Below are 25490 nucleotides of genomic sequence, written 5' to 3' on the forward strand. Positions count from 1 at the left end.
ATAAAAAAATATTTTTTTTTTCAAGCGTTTTATTATCTAACAGGGATTTTGAAGTCGATAAACCTGAAAGAAATAAAAATCAGTTTTCGGTGGCCTATGTTATTAGCTTTCATTTGGTACCATTTCCTTCAGAATTGCATGAAAATTTGAAAAGTTATTGAGCGGAGAGCCAAATATGTTTAATATTTAAGAAGCTAAAGTGCTTGCTATTTCCAAGCTAAACACGAGATACTTGAATTTGTGTAGAATGGTTCTGAGATTTTCGGACAGTAAACTACACAGAAAACATTTTATACCCGTACAAAGTTTAATATACAAGAATAACAAAAAATAAAGTCTGTATAAGCTTAATTTTATCGCCTTTAACATAATGGTATAAACAGATGTTACATTTTAGACCAAATACCTAACAAAACTGACAAATTACGTTTTTTTGCTCCCCTCAAAAATTTGTCAAAACTGGGTTACTTGTTTTCTGCTTAGGGCAGCCGAGCTTGGCAAATAAAAGGAAATCAAAGTTATATTTTCATAATGTTGACAACATTATCATTATTCGTCTTCATAACCTTCTGTGTCAAACTCTGGCACACCGCCGAAACCATCAACATCATCAACAGTTTCCTCAGAGCTTTGAAGGGTTCTATAAAACTGAAGACTCGCCTCAGGTATGAAATTTGGTACATACATTGATTGCAAATCGACTAATTTTGCTGGAGCAATTGGTTTGCCATTAGGCCACAACAAACAGAAATCAGACTCTTTTATGTATAGCAATTCCCGCTTTATTCTTTTTCAATGCACAACTCTTTAAAATCTTCTTCCAGTGATGACCTCATGAAGATAGAAAATATTTTATCTTTATCCAATTTAATTTATTTTGTGTGTAACCAACTAACTTTGTTTTTGTCCGTAATTTTCTTACCCCATCCCACTTTCCCATCCAACTTTGAAAACAATATCCTTTCGATTTCTTAAGTCTGGCTATATACGTTTTTACCGAATAACACAGATTTTTCTAATATAGAAACTGCCCTCAAACATCATCGAGTGCATACCGCTGAAGAATATATCGATATATGTAATTATTAAATGCTGTAAGAAAGGCACAACCACTTCAAGTGTGTAAATTGCAGAAAACTATTGTTTACAGTACAACTAAACTGGAAAACAAAATTATTAACCGTAAGAAATTCCCGGACAAAAACAAAGTTAGTTGGTTACACACAAATTAAATTAAATTGGATAAAGATAAAATGTATTCTATCTTCATGAGACCTCCGTCATTGCATTGGTTGCATTTTTTACTGGAAGAAGATTTTAAAGAGTTGAGCGTTGAAAACGAATAAAGCAGGAATTGCTATACATAAAAGTCTGATTTCTGTTTGTTGTGGCCTAATGGCAAACCAATTGCTCCAGCAAAATTTGCCGATTTGCAATCAATGTACCATTTTTCATACCTGAGGCGAGTTTTCAGTTTTATAGAACCCTTCAAAGCTCTGAGGAAACTGTTGATGATGTTAATGGTTTCGGCGGAGTGCCAGAGTTTGACACAGAAGGTTATGAAGACGAATAATGATAATGTTGTCAACATTATGAAGTCTAATTTTGATTTCCCTTTCTATGCCAAGCTAATATAGGTAGTAATCATGTCCCAACCCTTTCAATATATTTTTTCTTATTTTTGGCTGTTCTTTTGTACTTAATTCTTATGTACGTAATGATGAAATACAAAATTTTGATAGTTTTTTCTAATAAAAAAGGTAAAATACTTTTTGGAACGTTTCTGCAAAATCATTATGAATTAGGTTTCATACAAAAACAAATTTAGCAAAAAACGTTCCAATACGGTTTATCTAAATACATACCCTTGTATAATACATATTCAAAAAATACGCAGAACATCAAATAATAAGTGTATATTCTACAATAAAATCCATCGTTTTTGCCCGTAGCAGTTAGAGAGAAAAAGTGTACTGCTAAAACGTTAAAATTGCGTTTATCTCAAAATGAGGTATCTGTGGGTTGAAACGTTATTGCGTAACTACGTCCCAATATTGTTGTCGTATAAACCAAGCGCTCGGCCAGTCATGCCTAACTCCGGCAACTTAAGAAACGATGGTGATATTTTGGTTGCGTCAGTCATGCAACTCAAGTTAACTGAGTTGTGCCTGACGCCATCGGCAAAAAAATGAAGTTACATGAGTTAGTCATATGCTTTTCTCAGTAAATAATGAACATTTTCAAAATTTTCTTTTAGAAGATATATCTTTAATGGTTTTTAAGACGATTTAGACTGGTTATCCGTAACTCATGTAACTCGAGTTAACGGAGTTAGGCATGACACGGCAGAAAACCTACACGATACGCAGAATCTTCTTTATTGATACCAACTTTAATCAAAATCAACACCGCAGGTAATTCAGCAAACAAAATTACGAATTTATGAAAATCCATTTGCCTTTATTGAGTTTACCGCCTCCCATTAACTGTTGACAGAAATAATACCGAAACATAACTTTCCCACTAACTTCATCAAGCTATTAAAGATATTATGAAATAAACACTATCTCCAGCCGCTAAAGCTCAATTTCAAATTGACCACTAAATAAGATCCGACTTTTCTTAAATTAAGTACCCATCCTTTAAGAGGCAGTTACGAAATAATAACTTTAGATAAATTTAGCAATATCTCAAAGCAATAACTTCTTTACTTTAATAGTACCCCTTGTTCCCTTCAAATAAGATTCAAATTCTAAGGTGAAATTTGAATGTAACAGCGGTTTATCAAGGTTAACAGTTTACAGGCAGTTGTGTTACATCGCCGAGGATTTACGAGTGAACTTGTACTTTAAACAAAGGTCGTTCGGTTTTCATTATTCACCAGGTTTGTGTTCGGTTTACTGAACATTCCCACTGTTGTAACAATAGATATCTTCCGTGATAAACGACAGTTAGAATCAGGAGTTATTTGATTTAATTTACGTTTATGAAGTTGTATTAAACAATGACACCGCAGTCAGATGAATGCCAGATGCCAAAAAAATCTCGTTTGTTGTATGGGAGCCCCACTTAAATATTTATTTTATTTTGTTTTTAGTATTTGTTGTTATAACGGTAAGTAACAGAAATACATCATTTGTGAAAATTTCAATCGGACTCGGAATTTAGACGGACAGACGGACAGACGGACAGACGGACAGACGGACAGACGGACAGACGGACAGACGGACAGACGGACAGACGGACAGACGGACAGACGGACAGACGGACAGACGGACAGACGGACAGACGGACAGACGGACAGACGGACAGACGGACAGACGGACAGACGGACAGACGGACAGACGGACAGACGGACAGACGGACAGACGGACAGACGGACAGACGGACAGACGGACAGACGGACAGACGGACAGACGGACAGACGGACAGACGGACAGACGGACAGACGGACAGACGGACAGACGGACAGACGGACAGACGGACAGACGGACAGACGGACAGACGGACAGACGGACAGACGGACAGACGGACAGACGGACAGACGGACACAGACGGACAGACGGACAGACAGACAGATGGACAGACGGACAGATGGACAGACGAACAGACGGACAGTGGAGTCTTAGTAATAGGGTCCCGTTTTTACCCTTTGGGTACGGAACCATAAAAAAGATAAATATCATTCGCTTACTGTTATAATTGTAATTTCACGGCTCAGTTTGCCTTTTTGTGAACTTTAACTACAACATGATAACTTGTTAGGGATCATCCATTAATTACGTCACACGAATTTCTAGGTTTTTTGACCCCTCCCCCCCCTCCTTGTCACACTTGGTCACATTTTGCAAATCCCTCCCCACCTGGTGTGACGTCACATTTTAGGCAATTTTGTTTTCAACGAAATCAGTAATAGTAACTCGGCATTATTTTTTTTTATATTTTTGGTAAAAGAAATATTAGTAATTTTATAACACAAAACCAATTAGGAACGAAAATTACTTCCAAAAACTCATTATTTAACTGTACAGCGAATAAAAAAATTAAATTAATTTTCGGTTACTGATGAAGTTAAAGTGACGTCACAATGTTTGTGACTCCCCCCTCCCCCATGTCACAACATGTCACATTTTCTTGACCCCTCCCTCCCCCTAAACGTATGACGTAATTAATGGATGACCCCTTATGTCACGATTATAAATTATTACTGATATTTCCGTTTCTCTTTTGTTATTGACATTGAAATTGGAAACTGAATACTGATTGAAAACGAATTTCAAAAGCTATATTTTGAGCTCAGAAATATTTATTGTTTCAATTTTCCTGTTTGAGCGGTGCGTCAAATATTTATTTATTCCTTTAGAGGTAAATCGTTTTTAACAAGCTTTACACATATTTTGGGATGACAAAGGTACTTACTTAATACAAAGGTTTCAGTCTCAATAGTATTTAATTTGGCAAGCATACGCGTATTATATCGGCAAAAATAAACTAGGTATAGTATAATTTTTTTCGCGAAGAATAATTTTCGTTTTGTTAGCTGGTTAGGAATTAGCAATTAAGAAATGAATTTTATTTATCATCGTTTTTATACTAGCTGGCTAGTGAAGTTGCTGCCGAATTTACAGACGGGAAAGGCAAAGCGGTTAGTGGTACCACAGAATAAGTACTAGTACTACCGTACAGAAAGGACACTTCCTACAAAACCGAAGTTTGACATCGATTCAGGGTCGAATCATGATATAGGGATATCTTATAGTACTATCCCGTTCGGGGATTTAGGGTTGTCAAAATTCAAGTCATTATCTTATCTGTGGTCGTGCACGCAAAGGGAAGTCAAGTGGTGCCAACCCTAACAATTGCTTGGAGCAATGCCAAGCCGAACGGAGCCGATCGAGTTTGCCCGAAGTCAGGAGTGTCGCCCCACTGGTGGTAATTACAGTGGTCCAAAAACGTGATCCAAAAACTTACCTACTTGATGATGTCTCCTGGTTCTTCTTGGCCTTGAGAACAATCGACGTTTTCCAGTTCTCTCAGCATCAAAACATTGGGTTTCAGAAAATAGTTGTACCGTAAACCGGAGTGAAAAAACACGATTTTCAACTTCAAGGACGATTTTCGCCAATAATCCAAATGATAAATGTAAAAATGTAGACATCATTTTATGAGTCTTGATTAGTTCTTCAATTTTGCATTTGTGAAATCAATTTTGACCCACCCAATTCAGAGAAAATCAAAGAAAACTACCTGTTTTCTCCATATTCTTAAATCGGGGTCGATAGACACACGAAAGAGGTGAATAGAAATATGAAGTTTTAGTTGTCATAGGCTTCGAATTTGGTCATTATTATGTTGATACTCTATTGGCAAATAGTATATATATCTGTTAAACAGTTATTTGATACAAAAATATTTTTTCGTGTCTTTTAACCCCCAAGGCGTGTTTTTTCACCCCTTTGTGGTATCTAATCACCCCCTATGACGTAACTATTCACCCCATATGCGTGTCCACTGACCCCATTTTCACGTAAAATTGCTTGTTGAAAGTTTTTTGCAAAAAAATGCTTCATTATAGAGAAAATTGGTAATATTATTTATTACTTAGGTAGGTACTACGGATACTATTTTACCAGGTTAGCTAACTTTAACTACGTTAATGTCACTACATTTACCGCTAGAACAAAGTTCAGACAGGCTTCATTTCTTACCTCGGTGAGGCCTTACTTTAGAGTCAAAAAAATCTAACTTTTAGGCAGTTTGACTAACTTCTTTTCGTATCAATGTAGAGAATAAAAATAGTCTACTATATACTAATTCCAAAAAATCTAATTTTAGACATGTACGTTTTTAAATATAACAACTTGAAAGAAAAAGTTCAAAATTTCCTATTCACCCCGCGATTTCTGTTGACCCCGTTTTAGGGTAGGTACCCAATCAGCGTGAGTTGTTAAGAAAAATTAATCACTGTCAGTTTTGTGATTGTGAATCTCGCTTACAATTTTCTTCGATTTTTTTATCAAAAGCTTAAGATTTATAATTTTACCCATTATATGCTTTATTTTTAGTTCATTTTCTTCAACTTTTACTAAAAAAAAAAAAAAAAAAAACGTCCTGTCAACTGTAGGTACAAGCAAAATATAATATTATGAATTCAAATTTATTACGAATTGTACTGTTGTAAATACCATCTGCACCGGAAAAACAGCGAGTGAAAGAAGTCTTGCCATGTTTTTGGTGTCTTTCTGCTACAAGTAATAACACCAAATCGGTTCGCCAGAAAATTATTCCTGAAAAGTGACATCTCAGTGACTGATACCTATAAACAAAGGATAATATTAATTCAGCCGACATATCGGTGTCAAAATGTCATTTACTTATATTTTCTACTTACGTGCTTATAATTTTGTGATGTTTATCGTCTTGTGGTAATGTATTCTGCCTCCACCCAGCTCACGGAATGCCCTATATGTCAAGACCAAAAACCCTACAAGGGTGCCCACGGACTCAAGATCCATCTATCCAAGAAACATGTTCCTCGGATAGACCTACCCCCGACCGACTCCTCTCATGTCGACAGTTCTGGGGCCACTGTTCCCAACACTGCGGCTCCCTCTGCAGATTTATGTTCTCGGCTAGCAGTACTAAAAGCTCAAACTAAAATAGCTAAACGTATACCTAAAGGCGCTAGGGTTGCTGTAGCGCGGAGCCTCTCGGAATGCGTGGCCAAGGTTGTGTCTAATAATAATGTACCCGCATGGGAAGCCTTACTTACATTTACTTACAAAAATATTCATATCCCTAAAGACCAATCCAATCGCACTTTATCAGCTATTATCAAAGAAAATATACTCCACCCTGACTTTCCCGTAGATCCCGCACAATCTTCAATCTTAAATATTTGCAATACTCACATAAACTATAAAATTAAGACAATAGAAAATAAGGTTTCTGACGGTAACATAAGAGGCGCCACAAAACTTCTATTTTCTAGTGACACCTTGGCCGCACGTTCCGACGAAGTGTTCTCCTCTCTTAAAGAAAAGCATCCGATTTCAACTACACCAGTACAACTTCCCGTGCAGCCTCAAATCTCTCCGCAACCACTGCAAGTTACGGAACGTGCAACTTTACATGCGATCAGCTCTTTTCCCAATGGTTCGGCCGGTGGCCTTGACGGCATAACCCCGCAGCACCTCAAGGACCTGACTAGCCCGCTAATGGGAGATGCCGGAGAAACCCTCCTCAAAGAGCTGACCGCGTTACTAAATTTAATGCTTTCAGGTAAAATCTGTAGCGACATCACTCCCATTTTATACGGAGCTAACCTGATAGCCTTAAAAAAAAAAGACGGTGGCATTCGTCCGATAGCGGTGGGAAGCACACTACGGCGACTAGCCTCCAAATTGTGTTGCCGCGAGTTTCACGACCGCCTTACAGACAAATTCAAGCCCAAACAACTTGGTTTTGGCGTCAGAGGCGGTTGTGAGGCCGCAGTGCACGCCACACGAACATTCCTGGAAAACTCAAATTTCGAAATTATGGTAAAAGTTGATGTTAGAAACGCATTTAATTCTATCGACCGAAGCACTCTTTTAGACGAAATTCAAAAGGAAATTCCGGAAATTTTTGAATACCTAAAACAATGCTACGGTAATCCGTCTAAATTAATGTTTGGGGAAAAAGAAATTGCCTCATGTGTCGGGTGCCAGCAGGGAGATCCGCTCGGGCCCGTCATCTTTAGCCTCGCAATTCACCCAATCATCACTCAGCTAAAATCAAAACTAAATGTATGGTATTTGGATGACGGGACACTTGCAGGGACGGCTTCTTCTGTATTAAACGACCTAAATATAATCTCAAGGCAGTTCGCTGAGATTGGCCTCACACTTAACTTCAACAAGTGTGAGGTTTTTATCTCAGACAAGCTTTCAGCTAGTGCCCGGGCTGCTTTGACTCTAAGTCTCAACTCTGTCGCCCCCAACTTCACCTTTGTTACACGAGATTCCCTCGTATTACTCGGTGCCCCTATTTTCGAAGACGCCATCCCTTTAGCAATAAATTCAAAATTAGATAACTTTCACAACTGTTCAGATTTATTATACAAAATTAACGCCCATATGGCTATTTACATCTTACGACTGTGTTTATTTTCTCCAAAATTCTTATACGTTTTACGTTGCAGCCCCGTTTGGAAATTCTCGAATCTCACGTCATCCATTGACAATATATTAAAAAATTCGGTTTGTAAAATTCTAAATGTCTCTTTCAGCCCTCAAAGCTGGTCCCAGGCTACTTTGCCTATTAATTATGGTGGCCTGGGTATCCGCTCTACCGGCGATCTGGCTCTCCCCGCTTTTCTCTCGTCTGTCCACAGCGTCGCTCATCTCATCCGTGGCATTCTTAATGTCACCAATCCCACGGGTGTGGTAGTGGCGAGCTTGGCAGATGCAGAGTCAACTTGGAGTGCTGGAAATCCCGGCGAGAGCCCACCTACCGAAAAAGCCAGCCAAGCAGCCTGGGACCTGATAAAAATAAAAACAACCCACAAATCCCTTTTGGACAATAACTCGAATCCCCGCGACCGTGCTAGACTGCTGGCAGTATCGGAACCCGAGTCAGGGCATTGGCTACGCGCCCTGCCTTCGCGGAACATTGGTTCCCTTTTAGACCCGGCGTCACTGCGCGTAGCCGTATGCCTCAGGCTAGGTTTGAAAGCCTGCGAGCCACACGCTTGCTCCCGCTGTGGAAACCATGTTGACGCTTATGGGCACCACGGACTCCACTGCCAATCAAGCGCCGGCCGATTTTATAGACACATGGCTCTAAACGACATAATCCGCAGAGCACTCGGTACCGCCTCCATACCAGCAACCCTGGAGCCAGTCGGTTTATCTGCGGCGGATGGCAAAAGGCCCGACGGCTGCTCGCTCGTACCCTGGTTCCTGGGACGGCCCCTGGCGTGGGATGTAACATGTGTTGATACGCTGGCCCCATCCCACGTCCTGGGCTCTGCCAGGAGGCCGGGGACGGCAGCAGACGACGCCCAAATTACCAAGTGTCGCAAATACGCATTCTTGAAACCGAATTATGTATTTGCGGCACTTGCAATTGAAACTCTCGGTCCCTGGTCGTCAGACACCAAAAAACTAGTAAAAGAAATTTCTACCAAACTAGTCTGGGTGTCTGGCGACCTACGAGCTGCCCCTTTTCTTGCTCAAAAACTCAGCCTCACTGTGCAGAGGGGGAACGCGGCCGGCGTCCTGGGAACAATGCCACAGGCTAATTTAGGGCTAGATCTATGATTTATATATTTTATATCTGTTTCTTAATATAAAATGAAAATATAATTAATAATATACTTTTACTTATATTTCCTTTTCTGACTGCTGTTATTAGTCATCACATAAAAAATTAATGACTTAAATGTATTTACCGTCTATCTTTATCATGGTCTGTTAATCACATTACTGGCTTTTTGATTAATACTATTTAAAAATGTGCACTCAACATTTTAATGGGCATTATGTCGAAGCCCTCGAAGCCGTCACACAAAGGCTGTTTGGGGAAATACGTCTGAATAGCGTTGGTGTGACGTCAGACAAATGGAAATGCCATTCATCAACTTTCTTTACATACGAGGGGCGTTCAAAATATTCTCGGTATTGATATCTTACAACCTCTTCTTAAATTTCTTTCGTTACTGGCCGCTAAGGTTTATTCATTGACATTAAAAAAAAATATAATTGGAACCGAGATGTTCTTTTGTTTTTCTGCAATTGCTGAACAAACATGAACATCATGTGCGAATTGACAATGTTAACTAAATTAGAACATCAATGCGTCATAAGATTCTCGACAAAACAGGGTAAAAATCAAAAAACCATAAAAGAGGAAATGGATTGTGTTTACCGTGAGTCTGCTCCTTCTCTATCTACCATTCAAAAGTGGTCAAGCGAATTTAAACGTGGAAGGGAGAGTATTGAAGATGACCCTAGACCTGGTCGGCCTGTAGTAGCTACTTCACAAGAAAATATTGATAAAGTGGAAAAACTTATATTGGAAGATGGTCGAGTGAAGGTAAAATCTATAGCTCAAGTAACCAATCTTTCTATTGGTATCGTACATGATATTATCCATGACCATCTTAATATGTCAAAAGTAAGTGCAAGATGGGTTCCGCGAATGCTGACTCGGCTTCAAAAAGACATGCGTGTAGCGTGTTGTTCCGATGTTATTGACCTGTGCGGTGAAAATCCTAATGAGGTGCTGCAAAGAATAGTTACTGGAGATGAAACCTGGGTTCATCATTATGACCCAGAGAGTAAACAAGAGTCCATGCAGTGGCACATTAAGGGTTCAGCTCATCCCAAAAAGTTCAAGGTCGTCCCTTCAGCTGGCAAGGTCATGGCCACGATATTTTGGGATTGTGAAGGAATATTACTAATCGATTATAAAGAAAAAGGTGTAAATATCACACGACAGTACTACGCTAACATTCTACGTCAATTAAAGGATGCAATCAAAGAAAAGAGGCGAGGAAAGTTAATCAAAGGTGTTCTGCTTCTGTGTGACAACGCCCCCGTCCATACTGCTCATATTGCCAAGGCAGCTATTGTTGAATGTGGGTTTGAAACTGTTACTCACCCACCGTATAGTCCGGACTTAGCCCCCAGCGACTTCTTTTTGTTCCCCAATCTTAAAAAGGATCTGCGTGGAATTTTTTTTTCTGACGATGAAGCATTGAAGGCTGCAGTGGAGGAGCATTTTTACACCAAAGATAAAAAATATTTTTATGAGGGATTAAAAAAAAAAATTGATCGATCTTTTAAGGGGATTAACATAGGGGGGGAGTATATTGAAAAATAAAAATATCAAACTTTTCGTACTTGTTTGTTTTCATTCTCATACCGAGAATATTTTGAACACCCCTCGTAGATAGAAGCCTCGTCAGTCATTTCCGTTGACTTTTTGGAACAGTATACGTTTTTCGTTAAATAAAAAAGCAGAAAATTCAACAAAATGGAATGGAGGAAATTGAGACTTTAAAATATTAAATTAAATCCTTGGTACAATGCCACAAAGGCCTTTTTTAGATTTAAGCTAGTTATTAGATTAGTTTACCATTTGTCCAGTTACTGTAATACCTCTGTAAATGTCTATAATGTAAATAAATGAGCTTGTTTTAACGTAGGTTAGGTGTCAAGTTTTCTCGGTATATACTGGCCCGAGAAAATTTCTAATGCCAACCTGTGGAGATGCTGCAATGTGACCCCGATCGACCAGCAGATCAAGCGCCGGAAATGGAGTTGGATTGGGCATACACTCCGAAGGGATCCTGACCACATACCGAGGCAAGCCCTCGACTGGAATCCCCAAGGAAAGAGGAAACGTTGCCGCCCAAAACAGACCTGGCGCCGGACTATTGTTGCAGAGGCGAAGGCTATCGGGAAGACTTGGAGCGAACTCAAGCACGAAGCTCAAGACCGATCCAGATGGCGGCGCACTGTGGACGCCCTCTGCCCCACCTAGGGGACATAGGACAATAAGTCAAGGTGTCAAGTTTTGCTCATGACCATCCATACTATTTTTCGTGAGGGTTTCCTTAGGATTAGGACAAAATAGGGCATTTGTATTGAGCACTGGAAACGCCTTCTGTATTAATTCTTCGTCTCACCTTTTATTTGATCTCTATAACTTTTTTTATTTATCACGATGTTCTATGTAATATGTGACACATCTTTACTTGATAAGTCTATTTCTAGTCTGTTCTCATATTTGAAGGATTTAAATACACAATGCAATGAATATAACACGTGTGTTTATATATTTTTTATTCAATCATTGTTTTTACAAAGAATTATTCACATGAAAATTGATACAGATATAGTTTGATATTATAATATTTGACAAGGGTTTAGAGATAAAAGATGTTACACATCGTTTAACTACAATCATTAATTACAATATGTACACCATTTACATTTATACACAACTTATTATTTACTTAGCTTAATATTGCCCAATAAATTAAAACTTGACATTGACAATTTGATATTATTACACTTTATTTTTACATACACGACGAGATAATTGGTAAAAACGTAACAACCAAAATGTCCACCTATGAAAATAATTAAATCAATAATTTAATATATCAATTAATTAGAGGATTATACCAATTTTTTCACGATTATGTATCATTCACATGATCCAGCATTTCTGGTAGTACATTGTAGGCTACCATATTACCAAAACCACCTTTAGGTTCTTTTTTAGTGACAATAGCTATGATTTCCTCTTCAGGAGGTGGTGGCGGTAACTCAACATTATTATCCATAGCCGCAGCCGCTGGTATATCATCTACACTAAGAACTACTTCCCTATTGTCGATTTCAATTCTATTACGTTCTACTACAGAATTATCTTCCATTATGCTATACAAATTCTCAGACTTCCCCTTACTATACATATGTCAGGAGTTCATATAAAACGGATCATTTAAAATAACTTCATCATTAACTGTATTGCTTTTCTGAGACCACTGTTTTTGCTGGTGCTTTATCCTGTATATAATTTCATCATGTATAACACCAAAACACATTGCAGTCAAAGCAAGACCGGTTAATGTATAAGCCGAGCAGAACCACAATGTAGTAGTGTTTATTGTATAGTATCTTACACCATGGATAGTGGTATAGTTCATACCAGGAAAAATATTTCCAAAACCAATTGTGCTCAAAGCCATGAAACAAAAATAAAATCCATCAACGATCCCCATATGGTCTAACTTGAAAAGAACTATAGCCCCGACAGATATATAAATGAAAATCGCTGTTAGACATAATAATACTGGTGCTAGAATACTTAAACCATGCATAGACAGTTTAGAATCAGTGTCAGGCCAACTGATGACATCATCTTTGGCTGTACTAGTGGTAGGTCTTTCTGACACCGATGAGTCCTTTTGACTATCAGCCTTCAGGACGTAGCATTCCTCTGTAGGGGTTTTGCTAGTATTTTGACTGTTGAGTTCTTCTTGTTGTCTTTTCAGTTTCATTCTTCTTTCCTTTTCGGCCATTCTTCTTTCGTCGTAGCAGCAGTAACCGCAGTTAGAGCACAGGCAGCAGCAAAGTGCTCTACTGAAGACGCTTCGGGCCATTTTTGACAGCAATGAACCCACATTGGACAAGTAAACGAGTGTGAGAGGTATGCCGATTAACGCATATATTACGGTGACGCCTTTGCCCAGTATTGTTCTTGGAGCGATGTTGCCATATCCTGTAATGAAAGAAAAAAATTTTTTTTTTAATATTAGTTGGTAAATTCTCAACATAACTTGAGACTCCGGTGCTTGTTAAGATATAATATTTTTACGGGTTGCTTTGCTATACGCCTCCCTAAAGCGTGTAAACATTAAGAAGGGGCGTAAATCCAGGAAATTAGAAAGTAACAAAAGAAACAGTGCGCCGGAAACTTGCGACGGAAGATTTGGCGACCGCGTGTTTTAACTTTTTACCCCAATAACTATGAAAGTATATTTTTGATTAAAATTTTGCTAGTCAAATCCCTCGGCTATATCACTAGCTATGCAATACTAAAATTATACTGCTATGGCACAGTGTAGAAAGTAACAGTGGACCGACGACTTTCATATTTGCGTACTTAAATGCCGGTACTGCACAAGAACACAGTTACAACCCTACTGTAGGGTTGACACAGACTTTTACACATCTGCCCAAAATAATATGTGACAATTTATAAGACAATCTAGCCCTGTAAGTAGTACTGAGCTATTAACAATGGCGATGTATGCAGCTTGGGTGTCAAATAGGAAGGGCGCGCGATTAAGTTCACAACAAAATCAGACGAATCACACAAGGTAAAAATAAATTGAGGAGTTTGAGTACTTACCAATGGTAGTTAATACAGTCAGAGAGTAGAAAAACGCCAATGCCAGATTCCATTCGTGTTCTTCATAATGGTTAGCAAGGTCGCTACCACCAAACTCCCCCAACGCCATCTCTCTGTAACTGACGCCATATTGTGACGCCATTTCTGTTGTCACCCGCTGCACCAGTTCGTTTTGAAACTTCAGAATCTCTTGTGCTGCTAATCGTGTCCAATTCTCTCTATACAAAATATTAAGAGACACAGTTATTTCCCAAATATTTTCTACCGCTCTGCTTCTTGCTTCCCAGAAATAATTAGCAGACACCGTCAAATTACTAAAATTATTTTCCTCGTCAGAATCCTTCTTTTCCGTATTATTATTCTCTTTATGGCTTAGTTTTTGTCTATCCGGCAATATTCGAGGTCTGGCCGGCATTTCTGCGCCACCCTCAATAGCTAAGAATATGAATGAACCCAAAAATATGTATGCTAATAGTACTGCAAATATCACAAAATTTGTAAGTGATCCTATTATGAATTGTTTTCTTCTGTACTTAGTGGTTTTAAAACAAAAACAGCAAACAACTTTTTGGCGGGAACTTTGCGCTCTCTTTTTGCTATTAGATGCCATCGAGTCGGCATCTTGGCATCTGTCCAAAGGGATACCTCCATTTAGCGAAGGCTTGGCTAAAGTATATTGCTCAAACCGGTTGATTGCTTCTTTATCCAGTACTATATGATCTATATCCATGTTGGCGTTATCTTTTACCTTCGCTTAGTGACGTCATTATTCAGCCCGTTATATCTGAAACAATGAAAAATCGTTTGTTAGTACAATGTTTTTTCCCTCGCACCTTGCTAAGTGGAGAGCCATTTTTCAAAGTGCTTTTATGTGTAGGTAACGGCATTAGATGACGAATGACTGCCTTTACCTAGTATGATTAATGATAGGAAACGTCTTGCATGGAATGCATTATTCAATTCTGTTCCAGCAAATATATATTTATTGTTTTCTGTAAATCTGGGTTAGGCAGTTTTCATTAAATATAATTGAATAGTTACGGAATATATTCCTCAAAGCCCAAGAAAATAATTTTCTCGTGCCTATCGTCAAACGTTTTATTTCGATAAGATTTTTTTCATCACGTTTCAGCATAAAATATTCACATATTATTTTGCGTAATACATATTATCTGATTCTGTGAATCTATACGTTCCGAATATTTCTATTTCCACGATTATATTTCACGGTTTTTTGGATCAAGAATGGTGGCAGTGATACAGAGGCTTAGCAGCCTGATATAGCTCCACAAGACCATGTATCTTGTCCGTACATGTATTGAATATTTTCATGCTGAGATGAGACCATTCTGGCTCCCATTCCTTTTTATGTTTTGTTTAATTTTATATTTTGTGTTTGTGCTTACGAATAAATTATTTCTATATTTCTATTTATTAGCGCGATAAGTTAATCTGTGTTTATGTATGTAGTTGCACCAAATCAACAAGGACAACAAATCATTTTTTGTTTTATTTTAATTAAATTTTCCATATCACACCATAGCTCAAATTGACATTGTTTTCAAAAAGCCTCATCTTCATCTCATAACATGGCAAGAAATTTCTACCCAAATATCATACCTACTTATATTATAATCAAATCCCGCGTGTTCCAACGGCTTATTGTGTTTATGAATAAATACATTTGAATACAATTGGGAATTATTATATAAAATGTATTCGGATTCGGCTTGTGGTTCGTAACTTGGGAATATTCCGTTAGCTTTATTGAAGTTAAAGCTAAAAGTGAAACATTTTGTGGATAATAATTTAACACGAAATTTTAAAATAATTAGAAAATATTATTTCTAATACCTGTATTATTCGCATTCTTAAATTAAAAGTAGTTTAATAATATATAGTAAATAAAATGTGCTTAAAGCACAAAACTGACCATAAAACAATTACACCGGCTTTGCGTGGGTATAAACTTTACGAAATAGTTTTTAATCGGTGATCAGTAACTATTAAGTTTTTTCACATTCACTATAGGTACTTCGTTTTTTAAGTCTTAGGAAAAAGGTAAACAATCTTGACGTGTATTTTTATTGAAAAACACTTTTGAAAAATAAGTCACGGCAAATAATGTAACAATTATGAATCCTGTACGATTATTTACATTCTTTTGCTTTCATAAGTAATAGTTACTGATTTTTATAAACGCGTTTTTCAATTAAAAGACACGTCAAGATCGCGTAGTCTTTTTCTAATGCTAAAATACGAACTATAGAACAATTTCAAACCTGACTCTGTCAATTTTGAGAACATTTTCCGGATGGATAAGTAAATCAGTCAGCGTCAATTACTTGTTGATGAAACAGGGGGCTGAGCGGTTTTTATATTTTGAGCGTTGGAATTAGATTTTTACAATAACGTCTATCTTTTGAATTATAAGTCCCACCTTAGACACGCTCAGATGTAATATAGTTGATATTGCGGGCATCTCTCTCTAAGACATTCAATTATGCGGAAACGGGAGCTATAACTTCAGCAATTTCGCCGCTATTATGGCTTTGCCCGTGTTACCTGTCTATATAGATACCCAAAGGCTCTGAACATTACATAGTTACTTGACTTTGAGTAAATGATGACCTGGGCGGTCTGCCGGACTAGCTTCAAACCCTCATCTAACTTGCGAATTCCTATCAATACGTATAAGGATAAACAAAGGAACTAAGTTATATTTATGGCAAGATAATATTTAAGTTTCGTTTTTAAAATGAAATATCATTTCTTTTCAGGCAACTAATATTGCCTAACCCTACATGTAACCGAAACCTTACATGTAACATTTGAAATCTTAAAAACTAACAATAATTTTGTCCACACAACAGTTTTCTTAGCGATATGTATTTCGTTAATCACTAACTAGTTCATGTAGGTACCTTAAAATGATCTTAGCGATTAGATTTTGATTATCTGCCAATAATGTGGGACCTCACGCATCGGCCTCGAAAGTCACCAAACCCATTGTTTAAACAACAATGCATAATAAATCGCCTGCAACAGACGCAAAGGCCTGTGATGATCACAAATATCACAATCTTAATAAATATGCAACAATATTTTCTACACTGTAGTTTTATCCCTGAGATTTCTCTAACGGAAACATTTCTTATATCATCGGTATTGAACTATAGTCGATCAGTTTGAATTATTCATTTTATCTCACGGTGTGTTTTTATATGGATCCCTTCACTGGTACGAATAAGTCGAGTTGATGCTACTTAAGTCTTTGAGCTGAGCAAGTTCTGAACTTGAATAAAATAGATATACGGAATTGAAGGTATGGATTAAATTGTCGCTTTGAAGGTGGAAGGTGGAGGGAAGATGGATTCAGCCCGAATTCGATATCTTTTCGTGTTTAATGTGTTATTTTGGCTTTATGAACGAATGAAACTCAATAATGTTTTCAATCTTATTTCGAACTAACTTGTTCCCGCGACTTCGTCCGCAATATTAAACTACTTTTGTGAAGGTGTTAAACTGACCCCCACCCCTCTTAGTCTTAGTAGGTACAGTCGACGTCAACGATATGTTTACATTTTTCGCCTTATTACAAAGGGACAAGGTGCAATCAACGATTTCAAAAGTAAAGATAGGCCCGTTCATATAATTCCAAACGAACATACTCGTTTGGTGAGCAACAGTCGAATGGCACAACGCGTGTGGTCGATACGCGCATCACGCGCGCGATTGGTCGCAACTAGTTGACTGCACGATTGGCTCGCATTCGTGCGCTCACTGATGTTCTGGCCCCATTCTTGGTGCTCGTAAGGCCCGTCTTAACGAAGTAAATATGTCAATGGGTGCAATAGTGTAAACATATATATCTATCGATTCGACTCTTTGGTTCATACCTTCGTACTTTGGTTCATAATTCAAATTAAAGTGTGTACAATGTGTGTGTGTGTGTGTCAGCAGTTTGGCGAGTAATTTTAATATTGATTTTTCCATTATATTATTTGCTCTCTGCCAAAATCTCAGGTGACGAGATGCGGACCGGTGTTTCATCGTTTATTAAGGACGACCCGTCCAGCCTTTGAAGAGGGTCAGATGTTGCGTATTGACATCAGACGCTTAAACATTTGAACGATTCCCCCGCAAACTGAAAAGGTTGATTTTCGTACAAAATAAAAAAAATTAAATAGCCATGACTTGAACACCTTTTAAAAGCTTATCGTAATAAAATCCGTTTTTATTGTAACAATAAATAACACAAATATTTAATTTTAACACATTCACTGCCGGCGACCCGCTAGGCGGATTCGCTGTTCGTAGACGGTTTTCGCTACATATGTTTTTTTCCGTGCTATCAGCAACGCTCGTAGCTCGCAGCTCGCACTGGCATTGAATGTGTTAAGAATGAAGTAGCTACTGACAAAAGTAATTTTTTCGTACAATTTCCATTTCGAGAGAAAACGTTTTCCACTAACTACATATTAACATTTTTTTTTCCTAGCCTATTTGAGTGTCCCACTGCTGGGCAAAGGCCTCTCCCCTTAATTTCCACGACTCCCGATTTGGTGCTTCCTCCGGCCAATTGTTCAGGAAGCTGTCCAGGTCATCTCGCCATCTCCGTTTGGGCCTACCGCGGCCACGTCCCTCTACCGGCATCCACTTGGTGGCTAAGCTAGCCCACCTCTCCGGATGCATGCGGTAGACGTGACCGGCCCAGTCCCATTTGAGCATATTAACATATCACTTTGATTTTGATTTCGATCACTTTAGCATAATATATTGTAAGTTTATAGGTTTCGCTTTAAAAACAATCATTTTTTGTATTGCAAATTTGGAAAAAAATTAAAACCTATAAACCTAGTTTTTTATTGCGTCAATAACATACTAAAAAAAACTTTGTACAAAAAAAAGCAAACCGACTTCAAAAAGGATGAAATAAAATATTATCCTTTTTGAAGTCTATGCGTTACCAACTGATATGTTTGAAGTCGGTGCCAAGCCAAATTTTGAAGCATACCATGATTTTAATACAATTAACGTACTTTCTGTAGGTACAATCGACGTTAAAAATATGTTTACACTTTTCGCCTTATTACAAAGGAGTAAGGTGCAAAAGTGTAAACATATCTTTGACTTCGATTGTATCTAAGAACACACCTCAGAACACACGATCAAACCTTCTTGGCGCAGTCTGTAGCATGTTTGTCGGCACATTAGTGGAAATCCAATGCATTTTTTTTCCGTCGTATTTTTTAAAGAGCATTTCTTACTAATGCTCGAACAGTCTATAGCGCGCAAGTGTGAGATTGGGACTGAGTAATTTCCCGTCCCTTATCCAGAGGACTACATTTCAAAATATAAAACAATTCAAGAAATTTACCTTCTTGCCAAATTTCACCTAAAGCGGTTCAGTTGTATAGCCATGAAAAGGCGACAAACAGGCAGACAGAATTACTTACACATTTATAATAGTTATAAAACGTAACAAATATAAGAGCCTCGGTAGAGAGTACCATTTTGTACCATTTGGAGTTGAAACTCTAGGTCCATGGGGTCCCAGCGCGCATAAGTTGTTCGCAGAAATCGCGAAGCGTCTGGTTGACGTAACTGGTGACCGAAGAGCTGGCGGCTACCTCGCACAACGTATCAGCATTGCGATACAGCGAGGAAATGCCGCCAGCACCCTTGGTACAATGCCTCAAGGGCCTATTTTAGATTTAAGCTAGTTATTAATTTAGTTTAGTAGTACCACTGTATATATGACACCGTAAGATTGTGAACCCGTTAGTTTATAATCTAACGTAGGTTAGGTTAGGTTAGATTGTAATCTCCCTACCGTCAGTTTATAATTTAACTAGCGAGATTATAAACTAACGAGTGTTTACAATTTTACGGTGACATATATATTGTATGTAAATAAATGATTAAATTACATAGTTATTAGTACAGTTCTAATGGGATTTATAGCCATAAAGCTGATTATTTTTGACTGGTATTGTTACTACTTGGCTTGGCACCGACTTCAAACATATCAGTTGGTAACGCATAGACTTCAAAAAGGATAATATTTTATTTCATCCTTTTTGAAGTCGGTTTGCTTTTTTTTGTAAAAAGTTTTTATTTTTCCATTTTTAGTTTTAACGCATTGTTAAGAGCGCGACGCATGAATAAAAAAATAAAAAAATAAATAAAAATATTTTATTCAGTAGCTTGAAAAGCAAATTACAGTAGCTGCACTGGTGTCTCTTTTTAAGTGAGAAGACACTTGTGCTAAGAGAACACCGCTCTTCCACGCGGTTAGTTTACAATAAGTATATTTTTTTTTTACAAAAATTACAAAATCTGACTTATTACAAAAAAATTACAAATGCTAGCATTAATATAACTATTAACTACTCCTTATATTATATTAATATAAATTTAATGTGGTATAGGGTACTTAATATAAAAGAGATGTGTGCGTGTGTGTGTGTGTTTGTGTATGTGTGTGTGTGTGTGTGTGTGTGTGTGTCTACTCTTACACTCGTATGTGGTGCAGGAATGAATGTCAATGTGTTTGTTTATTTGATTATATAGTTTGCAAGATTGTGCCTGTTGCTGTCTTCTGGCAAATGCAGTTTTCACTGTATGGGTTTTAATTACATTAGTCTTTTTCCTACGTGTGCTTGTATTGTCTGTTTTGTATGTGGTTCGCTTGTGTGTTTTTAGAATAAGATTTAGGATATACAATTTTCTTACAGATAACAGATTACTGAGTGAATAGAGTTCGTTTGTAGGGAATCTGAACGGCTTTTGATGCATGACTTTTAGCAATGCTCTTTGAGCTCTCTCAAGCTCAAGAAACTTAGTCTTTGTGGCACCACCCCATACAGAGATACAGTATGTGATGACAGATTGAGCCAGCGATACGTAAACTTGAGTTAGTACAGTTTTTGTTGCTACATGTCTAAGATTTTTGAAAATCCAGGTCGGTTTGCGGATCCTATTCATTATGTTCTCAGCATGAAGATGCCACGTGAGACGCTGGTCAATTGTAACTCCAAGGTATTTCGTGTTTTCCACTTTTCGAATAGATGGGCAGGAGCAGATGGCATATGGGTTGCAGCAGTTATGTATCCTAATTAAGAATTCTTTCCCTGGTTGTGAGCGGTTATAGTTGGAGAAGCAAATAAAGTTGGTTTTGATGGTGTTAAGGGTAAGCAGGTGCCTCTGCAGCCAGTTTGCAATTTTCGTGAGGCCTAGTTCTGCAGAGAGGCGAACCTCCTCCCACGTGTCTCCTGAGAATACCACAGCAGTGTCATCTGCATAAGTGAATATAGTTCCCGCCTCAATACACATGTTGCATAGTTCATTTATATAAACTAGGAACAGCGTGGGGCCCAGGACACTACCCTGTGGTACTCCGTAGGATATGGGGCGTTCATCACTCATGTAATCACCCAGTTTGACCTTCTGTGTCCGGTTCTGGAGGTAGCTACTAAAGGGTGATAGAGAGGTGCCTCTTATTCCTTTCTTTTCCAAGATGTTAATAAGAATGGGAACCGACACGGTGTCAAACGCCCTTTTCAGGTCTAGAAAAACCGATAAACATTTTTTGTTTTTATCTACGTTATTAATTATAAGTGTAGATAGTGCCGTAACAGCGTCCTCCGTTGAAATACCTTTTCTGAAGTCATACTGTGCTTTCGATAGGATGTTAAATTTATTTAAGTAATTGGTTAGTCTATTGTTTATCAGTTTTTCCAGAACCTTCGAAATGGCGGGTAGGACCGATATCGGTCTGTAGTTAGATACGTCACTTTTGCTTCCTCCCTTGTAAATAGGAGTAATGACCGCTTGTTTAAGGGCGTCAGGAAATACCCCCTGTTCGAAGCACGAGTTCGCTATGTGATATTATAGGGACTACGGTATTACTGGCCATCTTTAAAAATTGAGTTGAGATGCCGTCCCATCCAGGAGCACTACTTGATTTTAAGTTGGATAAGACTGAGAGTACCTCGCTGGAATCTGTTTCTAATAGAGCAAAAGAGTTCACCACAGTATTATTTGAAGTCGAATCGTCGAGTGTTACATGACTAGTTGGATTATTAGCCGCTGGTGGAATAAGTTCAGCAAGAGATTTACCGATGTCAGAAAAATACTGGTTGACAGCGTTTATTGACTCCGTGGGGGAATCTCTGACGTCTAGTAGCTCATTAGTCTCAGTTCTATCAGATTTGCGATTTGTTATCTTATTTATCGCTTTCCAGAGCATCTTAGGGTTGTTACTAGCTTTATCTAGTTGTTCCTTTTCATATTTTCTTTTTAGTTTTTTAGTTATGGAATTGCAGTAATTGCGGTATCTTTTATAAGTAATTTTCAGTACGATATTGTCTGGATTCCTCTGGAGACTTTTCTGCATATAATTTCTATTTCGGATGCATCTTAGAATCCCTGGGGTAATCCATGGTTTAATAATGCGATTACTTCTTGAAATTAAAGTGACAATAGTGTTTTTCATGGGGCATCGCCTAATTTTTTGTATAAACATTTCCGTTAGTGTATTAGGATCATTTAAAGTGAATAAATCTGCTAGGTTGTCCTTTAGGAGGGTACTGTGCGCATTCTCGAAATTTACTTTAATTTTCTTTTTATTATAGCATTTGGGGATTTCAGTGCTACGTATTTTAAGCAGTATCATCGCGTGGTCAGTTATTGTTGTGTCTAGAACTAGAGTTTTAGCGTTCGAGTGATTATTGTCGAGCTTCAACATAAAATGATCAAGGCAAGCACCTTCCCTTGTGGGTAGTATATGCCCAGGTAACAAGCCGTGCATTGCCAGCATATTTAGGTAGTTTAATCTGTTAGCCTATTCAAAAGAATGTTCATTGGTTTTTTCTGCAATATTGATATTAATATCACCAGTAATGATAGTTGTATATTAGTTGACTTGATAGTTTCCAGGTGAGAATTTAGAGAGGATATGAAACAGTCAGCTTTACTATTTGATGGAGATCTATATATACCTAATATTATAGTGTCATGAGTAGAAATTTCTAGACATGAGGCGTGTGTTAGTACAATTTCTCGTATCTTGAATTTACGGCTATTACTAACGTACGCAACAACCCCATCATTTTGGTTTAGGTGGTTAGAAGATGAAAAATGTGTTTAATTTTCTATTGCTGGAACGAGTTTATCAGGGTGCATGAATGAAAAACAAGATCATGTTTAACACTAAATTCGTGTACCTATTACTTTAATAAATATGTAATTACGAATTTTCTCGAGTCCGTCTGGGAAATTATAATTCCTGTCACTACTACACTAAATCCATCCTCCGCCCCGCCACTGACCCAATCCCTCAACGCCCCGATCACTCAACCTCACAGCGCATCAACCCCTGATCCAGGAACCCCTCGACCCTGAACGAGCAACCCTTCAACCGCCATTCCCCGACCCCTTAATCCCTGACCCATTAACTCCTAACCCTAACCCCTGATCAGTAGCCTTACCAGCTTACCACGAGTTTGACATTGATATATTCGCTAGCGTGTGTGTAACTTACTTTCTTTGCATCTCGCTCGTACTGGCATATTAGTGCGAGCGAGATGCATAAAAAGTAAGTTACGAAGACGTTAGGGAATATGTCAATGTCAAACTCGTGGTAAGGCTACTGATCGGGGGTAGTGTCATACTTATGGTAAGGCTACAGTCGCACTACATCAAATTGGTGGTTTTCGGAAGCAAATGCTCGAGTTACTTTAAAAAAACACCGAAATCACTTTACACGTGCCTTTAAGAATTGAGGAGTTCCCTCAATTCCTCATGGATTCCATCATCAGACCAGAACTAAAAATAATACGAAAACACCTTGGAGGTAACTTCTTCCAAACAAAAAAACCGGGCAAGTGCGAGTCGGACTCGCGCACGAAGGGTTCCGTACCATAATGCAAAAAAAAAACAAAAAAAAAGCAAAAAAAAAAACGGTCACCCATCCAAATACTGACCACTCCCGACGTTGCTTAACTTTGGTCAAAAATCACGTTTGTTGTATGGGAGCCCCATTTAAATCTTTATTTTATTCTGTTTTTAGTATTTGTTGTTATAGCGGCAACAGAAATACATCATCTGTGAAAATTTCAACTGTCTAGCTATCACGGTTCGTGAGATACAGCCTGGTGACAGACGGACGGACGGACGGACGGACGGACGGATAGCGAAGTCTTAGTAATAGGGTCTCGTTTTACCCTTTGGGTACGGAACCCTAAAAAGAATTACTCAAATCGGATCACAGGTGCCGGAGTAATCGCTGAACATACTTACATTTAAATAAATCATCATCATTATCATCAAAATAATCATCATCAGGTCTACTTCATCAAATTGGTGGTTTTCGGGAGAAAATGCTCAAGTTGCTTAAGAAAACGCCCAAAACACCATGCATGTGCCTTTAAAAATTGAGGAGTTCCCTCAATTCCTCATGGATCCCATCATCAGAACAGAACCAAATTAAAATGGAACCAACTCGGAGGTAGCTCCTTTTAAACAAAAAATGAATTACTCAAATCGGACTACAAATGTCGGAGTAATCGGTGAACGTACATAAAAAAAAAAAGCCACAACCGAATACAGAAATTGAAGTCGGTTAAAAATCATGGATAATGGAAAATATTTAAAAGGGCTCTACAAATAAGATCGTGTCAGATATTTTTGCGGCCTACGTTGTGTAATATATTATTGCAGGTGACTGTACTTATATCAAAATGTTAATGTGTTCATTTTGGGTTACCCTAAGAGTCCTAACACAAAAAGTAATTTTGTGTTTAATTTATGAATATTTTTATCTGTTTGTTTGTCTGTGATATCGAAGCTCTCAGACGGAACCGATTCGAACGAGTTTTATTTATTCGAATAACTTGTTTCTCTATGCTTGTTGTTTGAGCTATGTGTTGGTATTCTCTTAAATATGATTTTGCATTATCTTTATGTTAAAGTACCTACTTACATCAAAGGGTTCAACAACCACCGTGTTTTACCTACACTAGTACACTACACACATTACACTACACTACACACACGCTACACTACACTAGTAGAGAAGACGGTAATTTTAAATTGAGCGTTAAACAATAAAATCCACTGTGATTATTTACAAGTTATAATTATCTTCATATCTCTTAAAGATATGTAGTTACCTATTTAATGTCGATGCGTGGATTAGTTTTAATCATACTCATTCGATTATTAATGAGTAATGCGGGCCTAATAAGACAGAGCATAATAAGAAATTTGAAAATTCTCTAAAAATATACAGTAAATTTAACTTCCAATGATTCCTTAACCCAGTGACCTAGTAACGATTTAACAAACTTTACGCAACCTGCTCTAATAGATTTTATTTGATTTATTTTTCATCTCCCCGCCGACCCGTGTCCATAGCTCATAAAGGCCGTATATCAACTCGAACGTATCAATTTACCCACCGACCGCTTATAAGGCATGAAAGCGAGGTAGCAAATGAAAAAAATATTTTTTTTATTCATAACGCGTTACGGACTACGTACTTTTGCCTCGTGCAAAAAATCGAACTTGGTGTA

At 37.9% G+C, this 25490-nt stretch overlaps 1 protein-coding gene across 2 annotated transcripts in view; it reads right to left on the reverse strand.

Annotated features, from left to right (window-relative positions):
* Window positions 1-12140: 12140 nt before the first annotated feature.
* The window catches only part of LOC134800193 (TWiK family of potassium channels protein 7-like), a 76505-nt gene continuing 63155 nt past the window's right edge, over window positions 12141-25490 (reverse strand). Inside the window, exons 2-3 of one of the 2 annotated variants that reach the window (XM_063772684.1) lie at window positions 13912-14695; window positions 12141-13278 (exon numbers count right to left, since the gene is read on the reverse strand). In XM_063772684.1, the coding sequence (XP_063628754.1) occupies window positions 12473-13278; window positions 13912-14641 (1536 nt within the window). In that variant the 5' untranslated portion in view covers window positions 14642-14695 and the 3' untranslated portion in view covers window positions 12141-12472. Of the gene's footprint in view, window positions 13279-13911; window positions 14921-25490 lie in introns of those variants that run through there. The other variant, XM_063772683.1, reaches the window with a different exon arrangement.

Source organism: Cydia splendana, chromosome 19 (genome assembly GCF_910591565.1).
Source record: "Cydia splendana chromosome 19, ilCydSple1.2, whole genome shotgun sequence".
In the NCBI taxonomy this organism is placed as follows: Eukaryota; Metazoa; Arthropoda; class Insecta; order Lepidoptera; family Tortricidae; genus Cydia; species Cydia splendana.